Source organism: Lampetra fluviatilis, chromosome 13 (genome assembly GCF_964198595.1).
Source record: "Lampetra fluviatilis chromosome 13, kcLamFluv1.1, whole genome shotgun sequence".
NCBI lineage: Eukaryota > Metazoa > Chordata > Hyperoartia > Petromyzontiformes > Petromyzontidae > Lampetra > Lampetra fluviatilis.
The window spans coordinates 2,269,754-2,286,415 of record NC_136287.1 but is presented as its reverse complement, the minus strand read 5'-3'; the positions used below and the strand labels follow the sequence as shown (position 1 = coordinate 2,286,415).

Below are 16,662 nucleotides of genomic sequence, written 5' to 3'. Positions count from 1 at the left end.
CAGTCACTCCACTCCGATGCACAAAAAACAAAGCGCCCTGTATAGCCTTGAAAAGCCATCGGGGCAAGTACTGTTAGCGAGCCCCTATGAAGGCCAGGGTTGGGTGGCCAGCACCATGCCCGGCTGTCTTTGTCCCCTAGTTTACACATCGAACGAGGTACTCATTTGAGATCGAATCGACCTCGGAGAGGCCCATTATCGGTTCATATAATCATCAATGGTGTTTGGTCGTGAGCAAGAATCGAACTCGGGTTGCCAAAATCGTAGCTCAGCACGCTAGCCGCAACACGACCGATTCCCCCATACAAACACATCAACATGCATGAAAACACATCCTTGGACACACATGCAAGAACACACACACTCGTATATCACGGTGCGTCTCCTTTGTCGGAATAAACATCTTGCGCACACGCACTCTTTTCCCGTGCTTCTGCCAGCGTTGTTCTTGTTATTGTAAACATGTGAAGGCGCGGCAGATGTCAAAAGGCAAATGAGGATCTATTTACGAACAAAAATACATACAAACAAAGCAACGTGACATACTGCTAAGTGGCTTTTTGCGATTGTGCTGTGACGTGCACACTCGGCACTCTCTTCTCTCGCTAACCGGCACGAAAAACAGCTGCTCATTCATGTTGCTCAACCTTCACGCCCACACGTCGTTAATTTTTTCGTTTCGGGTTCACATTTGTTTGGGAATAGGCGATGCGAAGGTAAACCCTCGCTGTTCGAAGACGTGCCACACGGAATACCGCTCGGCAAACACGACTCAAAAGCACCTGTGGACTTCATTGTGGGTAGCGCATTGTGTAAAACACAAAAGCGGTGTTACAGACAAAACTGTACAACATTTTCGGTTTGTGGCGAAGTAAATGTGCTGCCAATATTTCCCCCATTAATTTTTCTGCTGGAAAACTGAGGCTTCGTAATTTACCAATCGTAAATTACTCTTTCAAAGGCCCCAGGCAATCTTTGCTCGGTGAGCCCCTCACTCCTCTTTGCTGCCGACGGACAGTAGGCAGACAGTGGGCAGCAGAGGAGATGTTACCTTCCTCACCTGGTACACAGAAGGTCGTGGGTTCGATCCCGACCCTGATGCCTGCTGTATATTTGTAGTTTAAGTGCCTCTCTCTCTCTCTCTTTGTGGTTGCGTGGATTTTTCTCCGGGTCCTCCCGTTTTTACCTCCATATTTAGAAACAAAAGACGAGTATTTGGCTGCTAAGAATGCCCACATGATAAGGCACTTCGTTGGGCTATCATTTGTGGCCAGGTCGCTTCTGAAACAGCTATATAGAGCTTTATAATAGTGGGCCTTACGTGATGAAATAAAAAGTTAGTTTCAACCGTCTCCTCTTTAAATAAAATAAAAATCACAATTTACAAGTCCATTCCCCATGATGCACAAATCCCACTATTTTCTACACAGCTGTGAAATGCGGTTGCTTATAGGTCTTCTATGATGGTCTTTATAACAATCAATAGAAAATAATGAAGATGTCACGTTGTGCTCAGAATAAATATGAGCAAAACAAAAGTTGCATATGGCAAGTTTGTAAAACCATACGTAATGATTGTTTAGATGCAACTGCAAACCCGGAGTACAAGTAGACCTGGGAAATTAATGAAGGCGTGCAAAGGAGCACCAGGATCAAAATGATACAAACAAAGAGGCTGGGAGTTATTTTCAAAGACTGAACTTGCGAATGTAGAGGTACATCGCGATATGCTTCGAGAAGGTTGTATAATTATCAGTGTTTGTGAGTTGCTACAACGCACACATTGGGGAAAAAAACAAACACTGAAAAATGCGCAAGGAAGCACGGGACGGGTGCACGTGTGAAATGACACCGCGAGATCGGAAGAGGAATGAACGCGCAGATCAGAGAAGGCGCGCAAACTCGTGACGTTACACGGAGTGTTCAAGAGAGGTCAGCCGATTGAGCAGCACACGGTCACTAGAAGCAATGACGTCCAGTGGTCGAGGCGGGTTATGGAACAGTAGGTTCAAGGAGGGAACCCGCGTCCAAGATGGGGCAACGCGATCAGCTCATGTGCGGGAGTGAAGTGGATCGTGGCATCAGTGAGACCCTTGAGGGATGTCGATGGCTTGGAGATACTTTCATCCAGCAGTGGCAGACTCAGCATGACAAGATGATGATCTTCTTTCATACGGCTGATGGAGATGCATTGCAACAACTACAATTCCACATTCAGTTAGTCAAGCCAAACAGCGGCATCAGGAGCAGCGGAGTGTATCGCTGCGATGTCAACTTCATATTTGTGGATCGGGCATTGCATGGTTGTATGTTGTATGGTCCGTTCTGGATGACCAAAGTCACACACTGGAGACTTCCTTAATTTTCCATCTGTGCAGAATGAATCCGCATCTGCCATGGTTTGTGCAGTGAATGCAGTTTAGGGTGGACCATGAGCTTCGCGCAAGATCAAAACCAGGGATCTTCTGCGTTGGGTTTTTCATGAGATGTTTGATGATGATGATGACGTTGCACTGTATACGACCGTATAAATAATAACCCATGCCACTATTGTTAAAAACTTGCAAACATATCTTCACATGTAACCTTTCAAAAGGTGCGTTTGTGCGATTGAGATCAATTGCACAGCTGTGATGGCAAATTGTCAAGGGAAGTGAATAAATCATGGATGAATCGTGTTTCATATATATACAATATGTTTGCATGTAAATTAAAAAAGAACAACATTTTACTTTTGAAAATGAAAACAAACCCCCAGTGGATGCACTTAAAAACTTTTGCCGTCTGATCAATAGAACATCCAACAATGTTTGGATGTTCATCCTGCACAACAGGCATTTGCCACTAAGTGGCGTGTGTATACGTGCGCACACACGCGCACACAGACACGAGTACAACAAAGATCCCTCGTATAGCCATAACAGACTGTTGGGGCAAGTGCTGTTAAGCGAGTGCCTACAAATGTCGGCATGGCACACGAGGGGGTGAGTGTCAGCACGACGCGTGGACGCCTTTGTCTCCCTAGTGGCGATGTTTACACTCTGCACTAGGTACTCATTTGAGTTGACCTACGGAAGGCTCAGGACTGGTTTAGATAATCGTCACTGGTGCCGGCCTTAAGCGGGAATTGAACTCGGGTCCCCGCACACGTAGAAACACGCGCACACATACATACAAACGCATGCGCCCACTTACAAACACGGGCATACACGTACGCAAACACACTTGCATACAAAGTCAAAGCCCACATACACACACAGGCACGTGCACGCACGCACGCGCACGTACACGCGGTACTTCCAAGTTCCTCACATCATAGAGGTCCGTGGATAAAGGTGTTATTTTTGGCAGTGAAAAGGACGGATTTCATAACATGTTTTATAACGTGGATTCATTTTCAGCTAACGTGTTAAATTCGGCTGGGAATGGACGTGAAACATGCAAAAGATAAAAGCGCATGCCAACACCTCTGATTTGCCTTAAACGATAATGACGACGTCACGTCAGTCGACACGTCGTCGAATTAATCATCCAATCGTTACACGCGAAACTAAGCGGAACGACCTTAAGGCGAGTGGACAGTTGGCCTGCACTTGGGACGCTAGACAGGAGCGGAAGTTGTAGGAGACAGCGAATGCTGGCCGACGTTTTCTGTACCTTATTACGACAATTTGCAAAGCCCGCTACGGAAATTACCTTCTGCGGAATAATAACTGATGGGGGACGTACAGTGTCCTGCAAAGAGTGATCAATTCCCGGGCCGTTATAAACATAATTACGCTTTCTATTTAAACGGGAGTTTGCAAAGACTGTAATTATCATCAAAACCATCTTTCAGACTGGCAGAATAAAATAAAAATACAAAGTTAAAGGTACGCCTATTCCTATATTCCCTTTGCAGATAATCATTTCATAATTTTAGTGGAGAAATTAGCCTTTAAAATGACAATTAACAATTTGTAAAAAATAAAACAGGGACGCGTGACGCACGTGATTTTTCCACGTCGAAGGCGATTTATTGTGCCAGCACAGATTCCTGGCGCTAATTACCGCGCGTGGCGCCTCCACACAATTTCTTAACCTCGTGTTCAAAGGATCCCTCGTTGGGTTTTAACTCATCGGTATCATTTGCATAATAAGCAGCGAATTCGTATTTGGGTACGGTTGTATGTACGTTTTGTTTTTACAAGAGAATTCCTCCTAGACCACCAGCTTTGATAGACGAGGTGTTGGAATTTTTAGAGAAAACACTAGCTATTTTCACCCTATGTAATTTGGCTAATTCGTACTTATGGACCTGGGATGTTGCTTATCAGCTCGACCACTTTACATTTGCCTGGCGCAAGCGGTACAGGTCTGGTTTAAAAAAAACATTCAACTGTTTGGCCGGGCCGAGACCATCAACTTGCCACCCCTCGGAAGCCGGTTTAATCAGAGGGCGCTTGTGAAACCCAGATTCCACACCTCCAATTAGCATGGTTTGTGCATAACAAGTTCTACATACACACACAAACTAGCCAACTCAAGATCTTGGCGGTGTGAGGCTGATACGCAGGAGCCGCACAGCCACCATCAGAGGCGGATGGCCATGAAAGGGGGGGGGGGGGGGGGGCGGCGAAGCGGCACAGAATCAAGGGGGGCGCTCACCAGCTTCTTTCGCTTGTCTTGTTCCGTTGGCTGCTCCAGCTCCTCTCCGAAGTGAACCTCTTCCACGGCCATGATCAGTCGGCTTCCGGGGGAACGACACGCAATTATCACCGTCGGGAACAAAACGTTAGCGTCTAAAGCGAAGACGACGATGATGTCCAAAGACGATACGTGTTAAGAATTTATAAGAGGCAGTCGGGCAGCTCAGGGGTTTGGACAACTGAGCTGTCAATGCTGAGATTCTGGGTTCAAATCCAGGCTTCTACTGCCTGAGTTGATGGTCTCAGCCATTTCCACCAATGATTGCACAACAACAAAAAACATCGTGTGAAGTTATGTTTTACTTGATTTGACTAAGTGAAAAAAATAATTGTCTTGGCGACAATGCAATAAACATCCCGATAGCTGAGTACATGAGAAAGTCTCATCAACCCTGGTTCTTGATATGACGTCACTTGAAGGGATGTCAGAAGTAGTTCTCTGATATCACATTCCACATGCATTTCTGTGACATGAGGCTATGCATTGCTCTGCAAGTTTCAAGTTATTAATGTATTCTTTAACTTACGACATGACTTTGATAACACAATTGATATGGTGGCCAAAATAGCAATTTTCTTTTAAATAAGTCTTAGTCAAAGTGTCGCTATGCATGAATGAGCATTTAGGTGGTGGCTCATCCACATTGGAGATGGACGGATAAACTATCGTGTTTTTTTTGCAGGCATAGGGCTCTCTTCACGACGGCTGCTGTGCAAATGCAGGGTGGCCGCACTATCCTCGTGGTGGCGGGATATTAACTACCTTGCCTGGTATGCAGGAGGTCGTGAGTTTGATCCCGACCCTGACGCCTGCTGTGTATTTGAAGTTTGCACTTGTCTCTCTCTGTGGTCGTGGACATTTTTCTCTAGGTCCTCCGGTTTTTCCCTCCACATTTAGAATAAAAATGTGCTCAGTATTTGGCTGCTATAAATTTCCACCTAAGCCACTTCACTGGGCGATCATTCGTGTCCAGGTCGCTTCTGAAAAAAATAACTATACAGCTTCATGGGCCTTACCTGGTCAAATATAATTCGTTTAATAGTTTAATAGTCGTTTAAATCCCCACGCCGCCCCCTGCCACTTGGTCCCACCCCCACCTTACTCACTCTCTGTAGGCGCCTCCGTCCGGGTCTTCCATCATGATGTCGTGCAAGGCCTCGGCGCAGACGTTGACGAGGCCACAGAAGCGGTCCTGGACAATGCTGCACAACAGCGTCGGCTCAGAGTCGCACACACACGTGTGCGTGTGCGTTCCACACGAAGCCACCCATCGTTCCACCAACTCACGAGTCGCACACGCGCGATATACACGTACATACGTATGGAGAGTCACGCGAATGATTACAGATTATATATGCAATGATGCATACAATTATAGATTTAAACTTGTTTTTGATGCTCATGATAACACCCGTCGAATCATGATAATAATTTCATTTTATAAAGCGTCATTTATGCAATTGTGCATACAAATTATATTCGAATGAGATGCTAATGTTATATTTTGTGTTTGTCAGGCTAATGGCCAAAAAGAAAACATTTCCGGGAGAGATAAAAAAAATATATACAAACGATTGCAAAAAAACACAACACTCAAATATTTTTTTTACAAGCCTAGCATTCACAGACATCCAGTTTTAAGGTTATTGAAAAATATATATTTAAGGTGATTTTAGGAATACCACTACAGCATCATCCTGATTTCTCCAATACCATTGCAGTGACAAGTCAGCAATGAATTCTTGGTTCTTTCGGTAAAGTCACGTAGAAGGGAAATAATAAAATGTCGAAAATCTATTTAAACTATTTTTGTTGTCATTACCAGACGTGTAGCTACAAGATGAGAGCCGTTAAGATTATTGGGGTTGAATCGTCCTTTTACACGAAGGGAAGAAGTTCACTGAGGCATGGACGGACCAAACACTAAACGTGTAAATGTGCAAGTCAAATTGTTGCAATGTCAAATGAGGACTGAACTTGGCATTTTTGTATTTTAATAATTTTTGTATTTGTCGAGCTGGTAGAGGAAATTATACATTCCCATGGCAGAGGCAAGCATATCCATCGAACAAACCATCGATTTTATATGGCCGAGCAGAAAGCGTTTGCTACTCGCTGCGGAGGTTCAAGATTCAAATCCAGTGGCCCCCTTTGTCGTTACTGCAGTGGTGCAGTGCACAAACCAAAAGAACACCGTCCGCTTCTGCACAGTGGAAGTTAAAACATCCCATGACGCCGTTCGCAAGGGTGGGTGCCACTGTGCGCCGGTATCATCGTGGTGCAAATTTGAAAGAAAGAAAATTAGCTGCCAATTTCACTCAGTTGGAATTTACATAGCAATCAGCGCCCTCTACTGCAACACACTTGGGCAGGACCCTCAGTAAAAACAAGTTTCAATTAACTCTGGGAGGCTTTCCTGGGTTTAAACAACTGTATTCATACATAACTACAAAACGCCCCACAAAATGGTAACTATTTTATGCACGCTGGTGCATTTAAGATGCGGTAAAGCCGCATCCTAACCGCAGTGGGAGCGACGCTTAACAGCTATCTCCTTCGCAAGCCAAAATGAACTGTGGCCGATGTCTTTTAATTTCACCCTAAAGCAATGTGAAATATACCCTGCGGCGGTATCAGCATTTCTCTCCCTCTCCCTTCCTCTCCCGGCTGAAAGAAGACACGGATAATCTGATTGCATGCATCACCTGGGTGTGAATAATGTGAGTAATTGAGCCTCCAGTGTCTCCGCGCGTGTTTGTGTATGTCGTGCAGTGGGGGAGCGGTAGCGTAGAGGTTAGCGCACTGAGCTACAAACGCGGTGATCCGAGTTCGATTCCTGCTCATGACCGATAGCAGTGGTGAATATTTTAACCGGTCCTGGGCCTCCCCTAGGTTGACACGGCCTTAAATTAGTCGGTAAAGCGATGCGTAAACATCTGCACTGGGGAAACAGAGGCGGCCGGGCGTGGCGCTGGCCACCCAACTCCTCGTGTGCCGTGTTGGCCATCAAAGATGCTCGCTCACAGCACCTGCCAAGTCTGTTAAGGCTACGTGGGGGATCTTTGTCTTTGTGTGTACACATAATCCACGCAGCTTGCACCATTTATTTATTTCTATATAGTTGCTGAGCACAAGGCCCACAGGGTCAAGTGAGCAGCGGAAAAGCAGCACTATCTTGCACTTGAGCAAGATTGTTATCGTTGTTATTGTTGATAAAAGTGAAGATGGTGGGAGGAGGCAGTTCCAAAGAGGAGCAGTTCCGAGGGAAGAAGGCGAAAGAGAAGCGGATAAACATTGCTACCATGATGAGCCAAGAATGTCTGTGTGTAATGCATGTGACGTCACTCCACATGCCGCACCCCCCCCCCCCCCCTGTCATTAATATTCATGAGCGGGTGGATTTTTACACTCACGCAGAAGGTCGAGTGGAATTAATGTTTTTCCGCAAATTCGCTTAAGGTTTGATGTTTCTTTATCGAAAGAGAATCTAATAAATAAATATACACAGCAACAAAGTGGATTTGGTGCCTTTATTTATTTCTTCAGCACTTGAGACAAAAGGTAAGTCTAATTGATGCTTCTACATTATGGTAAAATAGACATGTCGGCGATTTTCCAGATAGTGTATCGAATTCCAATTTATTTTAACCCCAGCGACCGAAAGCAGAAGAGAATAAAGTATCAGAGCAGTGAATTTGAACAAATTGCAGGTGAGTCAAATACAGTGCTAGAGTGACATGAAGTGAGATGTTTTAAGACTTCGTTTTGTGCAAGAATCACTGCCATTAATACAGTGCTACCGTGAAATGCAGTGAAGTGTTTGATGACATACTTTCGTGCAAGATTCACTGCCATTACTCTGCAGAATTTTTTCGTAAATATTACAGCTTCCGTCCTAGGACGGGCAAACAAGCTCGTATTAAAATAACAATTCAAGAGCTACAATAGAAAAAATAGGATAGGCGCATGTTTTGGGCAAGTGGCGGCAGCTTGGACAGGCCTTCATCCAGAAGTGGATTGACCACGGCCGATGATGATTATTGTTTTGGGTACTTCTTCATCGTGGAAAAAAGGTTCATGTGTGAACTCTCAAATTTTTTTACGTGACACAACTCCAAGAGAAATTGGTTCAATATATCAACGCAAGTTAGAGACATCTTATTGACTGTTAAGAAAAATGAGTGGCCATGGGCAGAGCACACGTTGCCAGAAGGGATGATGGTCGGTAGTCGAGGCGAACGATGGAATGGCATCCATCATCATCATCATCGTAGTCTGCCATGGTCAATCTACTGCTGGATGAAGACCTCCCCTAGCCACCACCATCTCTCACGATCGAGCGATTAATGAGCCACCCAGCAGCTGCTGCACATGCGAGCTGATCTCATACCCCATCTCCTCGGTTAGGCATCCTCTCGGAAGGCGTTTTCTCCCTTGGTTACTGCCACTCGGTTATTAATCTTGACTATCGGTCATCGTCCCTGCCCAAGGCCATTTACTTTTACTTCACACTTTTAATTAGTCTACGACCAGCGTGCGTGCCACTCTCTAACTTAATTCACATCGAAAAAAATGAGCCACACCTAAAGCAGAAACCCTGCGCATATGTACAAAACACAAGTTTTGTTTACACAAAACCTGAATAAATCAGTCTGGTGGACAATCAATTAATCCCCTTTGAAAATTACGCATATTACGTGCGCATAAACCTTGGGCGGACTAGCAATGAGCACGATCATTTAATTGCCTTTTTAGCTTCGGTCCGATACGGGCGGCAGGCATTAATCAGCCCGGCGCCACGGCGCTCGACATTCAGAAATGTAAATGAGACGAGGGAGTCGCAACCACCACCATTGCTACCACCACCACCAGCACCACTGCTGCCGCCTCCGCAAGCCCACGGCTGCTGCTGCTGCGCTGCGCTTCACGGCGCCGCACGCGCAAGCGCCCCGTACCTGTTGTCCGTGGGGAGCAGGGAGGCAAGCGCGAGCGCAGACAGCTTGCGCCTCCCTGGCTGCGTGATGTTGTCCATGCGGTCCACCCACATGTCCATGAGGGAGCCCAGCAGCTGGTCCGGCTGTGAAGCGATTAGGGAGGCGAGCGCTTAAGCGTAGCGCAAAACAAATGTGGAATCGCTCGCCCGCTTGCTGCGTAAGCTTTCGCGATGTGGTTTTTGCGTTGTTGTGCCGCGTCTTATTCGGAGATCACATCCTGACGTTCTGCTCCCACGTGCTTGCAGTTTCCTCGTTTCATGAAAGCAAAACGTCGGATGTCGTGCCGAACAACGTGCGGTACAACAACAACAGCGTGTCAGAAGAGCGACAACTCAAATTGTCTGCGTGACTCAACAGGACGAATTACACGTGGGAGAGCAAAGCCAACTGGGAGTCTTTTGTATCGCTAACTTGCTCGCTTGCTCGCCTGTCCGTTCTTTTATGGTGGAAGCAGTCAAAAGGCGAGGGCAAGGCACCCTGAACTCTCTGGTTTATACAAAATGAAATGGTTTTTTTTCGTCGTAAAAATCCATTTTGATCGTGCGAGCCTGAAAACTGGATTCGAGCCTAGGAACTCGGCGGAGCTGGCTTGATGCTCTGACCTTTGCGCGACCTCTAAATCAAACAACTCGACAGAGATGATGAACAAGGCACTGCCTTCACCTCTAGACCAAGCTCCATGTTGGTGACAAGAAGTCGGTTGCCACCCCTTTTGGGAACACTCGCAGATGAGTGCATTGCCCCCCGCGTGTTAGAGATCAGCCTGTGGAATACGACTTCACAGAATTACTTCTGGGATGCTTTCAAGTGACCTCTTACCCACACTGGGAGGACACTGCATATTAAAATACACATTGCTGTTGATGTGTTCTTTGCATAGTAGTCCAACTAGTGTTTAGTTTTATTCTCAAATCTGGATTTTTTTTTCTGAAACTTCAAGTGAAAAACCAAATGTATTGATAACCATGCCATATTAGCACACTACACTCATATAACCCTGCTTTTAGGGTTAGCGGGGTTGGCTATGAATGGTGCGAAAGAAGTTCAACATGCAGTAAACCCTCTCTATCCGCGAGGGTTACGTTCTTGAAAACGCTCATGAATGCAGAAACCTTGTTCCAATGGGAAAAATTTGGATACATTGGGGGGAAATGGTAAGTGTTTAATAACAATGACTTCAATTAATACGTAATAAATTATTAAGACAATGTGTTTTTTTATTACCTTTGATAATGATGATTTGACGTCGATGGAGATGGTGGAGATGGTGAGGAATTGAGGATGACTCCTCGGGGAGATGCAGTTGTTTGATAACAATAACGCACAGTTGTTATCATTTTAGCACGGCTGAAAACTGGAATCGAGTCTAGGATTCTCAGCCATGTTGGCTTGGCGCGCTCACCTCGGAGCCACCCGGTCTCCTTTGAAACTAAAACCATCGTGAAACCGGAAACACCAAGAGACAAGGCTCCTCACCTCTTGGCCCAGCTCCATGCCGATCTGCCCGAGCAGGCCCGAAAAGTACGCAGGGTTCTGGAGGATGATTCTACCAAAGATGCCGAGGTACGTGGCCATCACAACCGGATACCTCTGATTGGGGCGAGAAGCACGGGGGGAGGTGGGGGGACACAAGGGGAGGTCACCTTCCCTGCGCTCGACAACACACGCTGCTGCGACGACAACCTGCCGCCGCTGCTGCTGCTGCTGCTAGAACGTATCACAACGTCCCCCCCCCCTCTCCCATGTGTGCTCGTCTGTGGTATCACAAGCAATCAGAGCGCTTTTTATGCACGAGAAAGAGGGCTTTATCAAGTCCATTGTTCGGAATTATTCACAGCCTTCGATATAACAATTAAGTGCCAATTAAAGAGGGTTGGTTAACAACAACGCCTACGTAATTCTGCGATGATCTGGTTTACGTGGAGAACGCTAATTGCGGGGCTTTTGTAATCACATTCGAACAGGGTGTGTATACGCTGGTACGTCAAACATGTTAATGTATTTGGCGATCTACGGATGTTCTCTCACCACGGTGAATTTCAAATCAGGAAGGGGGAGATGGGATGGGCAGGGGGGGGAGGGTTGGATGTACAGGAGACGGCGTTTGCGGTTTGCAAATTTGCGCTTGACAATTATCAAAGACAAAAGAGAAAGCCATGCGCTGGAGTGGATGAAAGAAAAGGATCAGTCTGGGCACCGATTCCAGCCAACAAAGGCGGTCACTGCATCGCTCACTTTCAGATGTGCTTCTGCAGCCGTCTGGAACGCAGTTCCTTCTGATATTAGGAAGCCACTGGAGCGATGCACTTTCAAATCTATATATTTAAAATTAATTTCTTTTGAACTGCTTTCTGTGTTTAGTTTGTTGTCCTTCCCCCGCACCTCCGATTCGCATGGTTGGCTACGTACGGTGTGACAGAAGTTCAACATACATACAGGCAGAGCAAAAAAAACGACTACATACAAATGCCGGCATATATATATATATATTTGTGTACGTATGTTCTATATGAAGATTAAAGCTTCGAGTCCCTTACCTCCCCATCCAGGATCCCTTTGAAGATGCTGGGAAGGAGTGGGTGGAAAATCTGTGGCCCTGCTACTGGGTGCACTTTGAGAATGTTTTCAATGATCTGCAAATGACAAACACAACAACACAAAAACAAGGCTCCTCCATATAGTCTGAACAGACTGTTTGGGGCAAGTGCTGTTAGCGAGTAGGACCTGTGAAGGCCAGGACGGCACACGAGGGGGGGGTGGGTCTCTGGCACCACTCCCGGCCGCCTTAACTCTCCCTTCGTGTTGATATTTACACATTGCACTGGGTACTTGAAAGTGTGAGGCCGAGTTGACCTAGGAGAAGCCCAGGACTGGTTCAGAAAATCGTCACCGGTGTTGTCCGTGAGCGGGAATCGAACCCGGGTCGCCGGGTTCATAGCACAAAAATCGTTGCACAACTGCTCATCGCGCACACACACCAACACATACACACACGTACGCGTGCCGCACATGCGTGCAAATGATGTGCACACCGCAAGACCAAAGGTGTTTTTTTTAGAAAGACAAATGACTGGAGCGGTTAAAAGCAACGGAGCAAATAATTTCTAACCGTATCTTAGAATTCTTTTGATGTCTCCCTTTTTTTTCAGTACAAACATCAGTAGCCCTTCCGCCCCCCCAAACCCCCCATACTTTCTGCCCTTGACATTTGGAGCAACAAAAAAATAAGCAGATGCACAAGGCTTAATTGACTCCCTTATTGTTTCCAATAATCGGATATTTCGAATAGACCGGCAGACTGACCGCGGTCCGACCCTCAAGTGCGAATGGCGATATGCAGATTTGAATCATGGAAAGAGCTTAAACTTGAACTCAACAATTTTTTTCATTTTACCAGGTTAGGCCCACTGAGCTACATAGCTCTTTTGCAGAAGCGACCTGGCCACAAATGATAGCAGCCAAATACTCCAAATGAGGCAAAAACGCAAGGACCTAGAGAAAAATCCACGCAACCAGGGAGAGAACATGTAAACTCCAAATATACAGGCAGTGTAAGGGTCGGGATTGAACCCACGACCTCCTGTACACCAGGCAAGGTTGTTAACATCTCGCCATGGGCGCCTGGTTTTGAACCACGTCGCAGTCATTCTGTGTGCTGGCAGAATGACAACTTTAAAAAAATGGACCCGTCACGTTTTATGATTACGGGGGATGGATCAATATTGTTTACAGTTTTATTCGGGTTGCACAAAAATCCACTCCGGTATGCAGCGTGCGCTTTGCTGACAAATGCACTAGTTTTGATGCATTTCCTGAAGACAACACACTGCCAAAGATTTCCTTGGTGACAGACCAAAATTCATAATTGATGTTATCAAAGCAGCTGGAGTTCTAAGAAATAAGCGACAGTGCCTCTTCGCTTTGTTTTGCATTCTTCTGAAAGGAATTTATTTCGTTTCCGAGGTTGTGAAAACAGGTGCACGCAGCCTTGCCAACAAACATTGCCAATACAACTTAAGCACCGTCAGGTTTGCAGGTGCACTCCCTCAAAGACTTAAATCCATTCCCCAACCATTCACTTCGGACAGTTAAATCAACTTTCACGAAGGGCAGAAAAGCAGTGGGCCGTTTCTAATGTCCCTCTAGGAGTCCCATTGCCTCTGGCCAAGCCTCCTGGACAAGACTACATGTCCATATGGAGCACAATGATCCGCGAGTACAAGGATGAATACATTTAATATAAAATGTACCCAATTACACTTAACCACGGTCATCGATGTCACGGTTATCATATATATATGTGGATGCAGATCTTCTCTGCATTCCCAGGTTAAGGCTTCGGTCGATGGGTGACCGAGATTGTTCCCGTGTTGCCCCCAGGATATGGAACGGTCTTCCACGAGATATCAGGATCTCTGAATCTGTGGACATTTTTTTAAAATGTGTCTTAAAAGCTATGTATACGCTTCCACTGATTAAACTTGAAGTTCATTTACTAAATGGAATTGTGAAATGTATTTGTAATATAATAAGTTTAATGCTGAGTGTCTGCTGCTGATGTGTCCTCTACAGCGCTTTGAGATCCTTGATAAAAAGCGCTATATAAATGGAATTATTATATATGTAATAATTCAGAATTTCCAACAGACCAAACAATCCAGATTAAGTCAACCTTTGCTGAGTGAGATACCACTCATTCTCCTCCAGTGTCCCACACAGTCCAGGTGTCCCTTATCCCCAGCCGTCCGTACTGTCAACTCCCTGTCTCCGTGTCCAAGTCCAGGCTACAGACAATCCTCTTCTCTACCTATGACTCACTGCCTCTCTCTCTCTCTCCATAGATCAAATAAATATGCTCACTGTTCTGACCAATATCTTGAGATGCGGTCACATTTGGATGCTGTATAAATCCGCACTCTATGGGAAATGTACTGCAACAGAGGAGCAATAGCATCACTCGCACAGTTCAATGAGCCTCCCGTAATGCAGTATCACATCCATGCGTGTATTGATGAATATATTCACTCGTAATATTTATTTATACTCGAGAAATCCGATGAGCTATAAAGTTATTTATCACTGATTAAACACAGAAATGAATGAATTGCAACCGATTCTATGCTCAGGATATGTGCATTTATCAAGGCCTGTGATCACACGAGACTAACGTTTCCAAACGTCCCGTAAAGGACACGTATGTGCCAAGCAAACACGTGACCTGCACTCCTCGGGAACGAGAGGATCGTTTTTTCAGAATTAGCAACACCATGCCTCTAACTTTTACGCGAGTTCAGCCCCTTCTGTCACCGCAAAGGATTCTTTACACTCGGTCGACACTCACATAATCTTTGTTTGCATTACTATTTGAATACCACGGTGGCGAGATGTTATCTCCCTCTCCCGGTATGCAGGCGGTCGTGTGTTCGATCCGGACCCTGACGCCTGTATATTTGGAGTTTGCATGTCTCTCTCCACGTGGTCACGTGGATTTTTCTCCAGGTTTCAGAAACGTGCGTTTAGATTATTTGGCTGCTATGTATTTCCACACGATAAGCCGCCTTCTTGAGCTATCATTTGTGGCCTGCTCGCTTCTGAAAAAAAGCTACGTATGTATGTTGAACTGCTTTCGCACCGCACGTAGCCAACCGTGCTAATCGAAGGTGTGGGGGAAGGACAACAAACTAAACACAAAAATCAGTTCTAAAGAAATTCGTTTTCAATCTAGATTAAAAAGTGGAAAGCTTCAGTGGCTTCCTAATATCGGAAGGAGCGGCGTTCCAGACGGCCGAAGCACATCTGAAAGTGCGCAATGCAGTGACCGTCTTTGTTACATGACGAGCCAAAAGCCGCTGCAATATCGCTCAGTGGGGGCCTTACCTAGGAAAATAAAAAAAATCTTTAAAAATTTATATATAGTTCAGTGAAAGAAACAAAATTAGGATGGTGCCGAGGTGAAACCTGCCAAATGGAATATATTTTTTCTATTTGAAAGTCCTATTTGACCCTCTGTAAGTAAAGGTTTTCCCCACACCTCTTCCAGAGCCCAGCAATAACGGCTACGATTTTAGCAGGGAGGGGGGGGCTTGCGGACCCCGCACGCGACCTGCCCCTCGCGCTCTCTCGTGCACCGCTCCACATTCAAAAATGGAACTTCACGTCAAATCTTCACCTCCGGTAGGCTCAAGGATACAATCGTAGCGCTCGCAGCTGGCACAAGTTCAAAGGATAAAAAAAACCCAGACTGATCAAAGGAGTGGCTGATTCATGTTCTTCCCTACCTAGCATATGTGAATGCGCTCGGACAGCCAATAAGAACAGCTTTTACCGGCGCACCGGAATCTCATCCGTACCGATGAGATCACACCGCCTTTTTATTAACCCCCAGGGCAATCAAATTTAAATCACCCCCCCCCCCCCCGCATTGATAACGTGTGTAATTTTTTCTTCGTGGTCTCCTAACACGATCAGAATGAATTACGATCAAGCAACCTGTTTAACGTTACGCTCGTTAAAACTAATTTCTTGAGAACTGCTTTTTCTGGATGATGAATGCTGTACACGTGGTGTAATTCGTCTTCGATATTGATGCTTTTGTCGCGCGCATTTTTGTTGTTGTTGCTGTACTGATGCAGTAACACGGATCTCCCGTGTAAAACATTCGAGAAACTAGCCTAATGGGATAACACATTAAACACACTCAAACTCAATTGAAAGTTTAAACGTGGCTTGAAGGGACACAGATACAACTTCTCTGGCGAATATAGGCTTCTTTAGAAGAGCTTTCTTGTGTTTAGTTTGTTGTCCTTCCCCGTCGCACCTTCCGATTCGCACGGTTGGCTACGGACCTAATAAGACTTCGCAGTTCTGCCGGGCGCAGCGGCGGCCGTCGGCAAACAGCGCCTCCGTCTCGTGAAACCCGAGCGGAGGGCGCTGCACGCGGAGGGCGCTGCACGTGACGGCTTTGAAGCGCCCCGCCGAG

General features: G+C 45.9%; 1 protein-coding gene across 3 annotated transcripts in view; it reads right to left on the bottom strand.

Moving 5' to 3' along the window:
* The window catches only part of IPO11 (importin 11), a 90,363-nt gene that overhangs the window by 8,804 nt on the left and 64,897 nt on the right, over nucleotides 1–16,662 (bottom strand). For all 3 annotated transcript variants that reach the window (XM_078862005.1, XM_078862004.1, XM_078862007.1), the window contains 5 exons: nucleotides 12,221–12,316; nucleotides 11,160–11,273; nucleotides 9,645–9,766; nucleotides 5,796–5,891; nucleotides 4,648–4,729 (listed from right to left, as the gene is read on the bottom strand). In XM_078862005.1, the coding sequence (XP_078718131.1) occupies nucleotides 4,648–4,729; nucleotides 5,796–5,891; nucleotides 9,645–9,766; nucleotides 11,160–11,273; nucleotides 12,221–12,316 (510 nt within the window). The remainder of the gene's footprint in view (nucleotides 1–4,647; nucleotides 4,730–5,795; nucleotides 5,892–9,644; nucleotides 9,767–11,159; nucleotides 11,274–12,220; nucleotides 12,317–16,662) is intronic.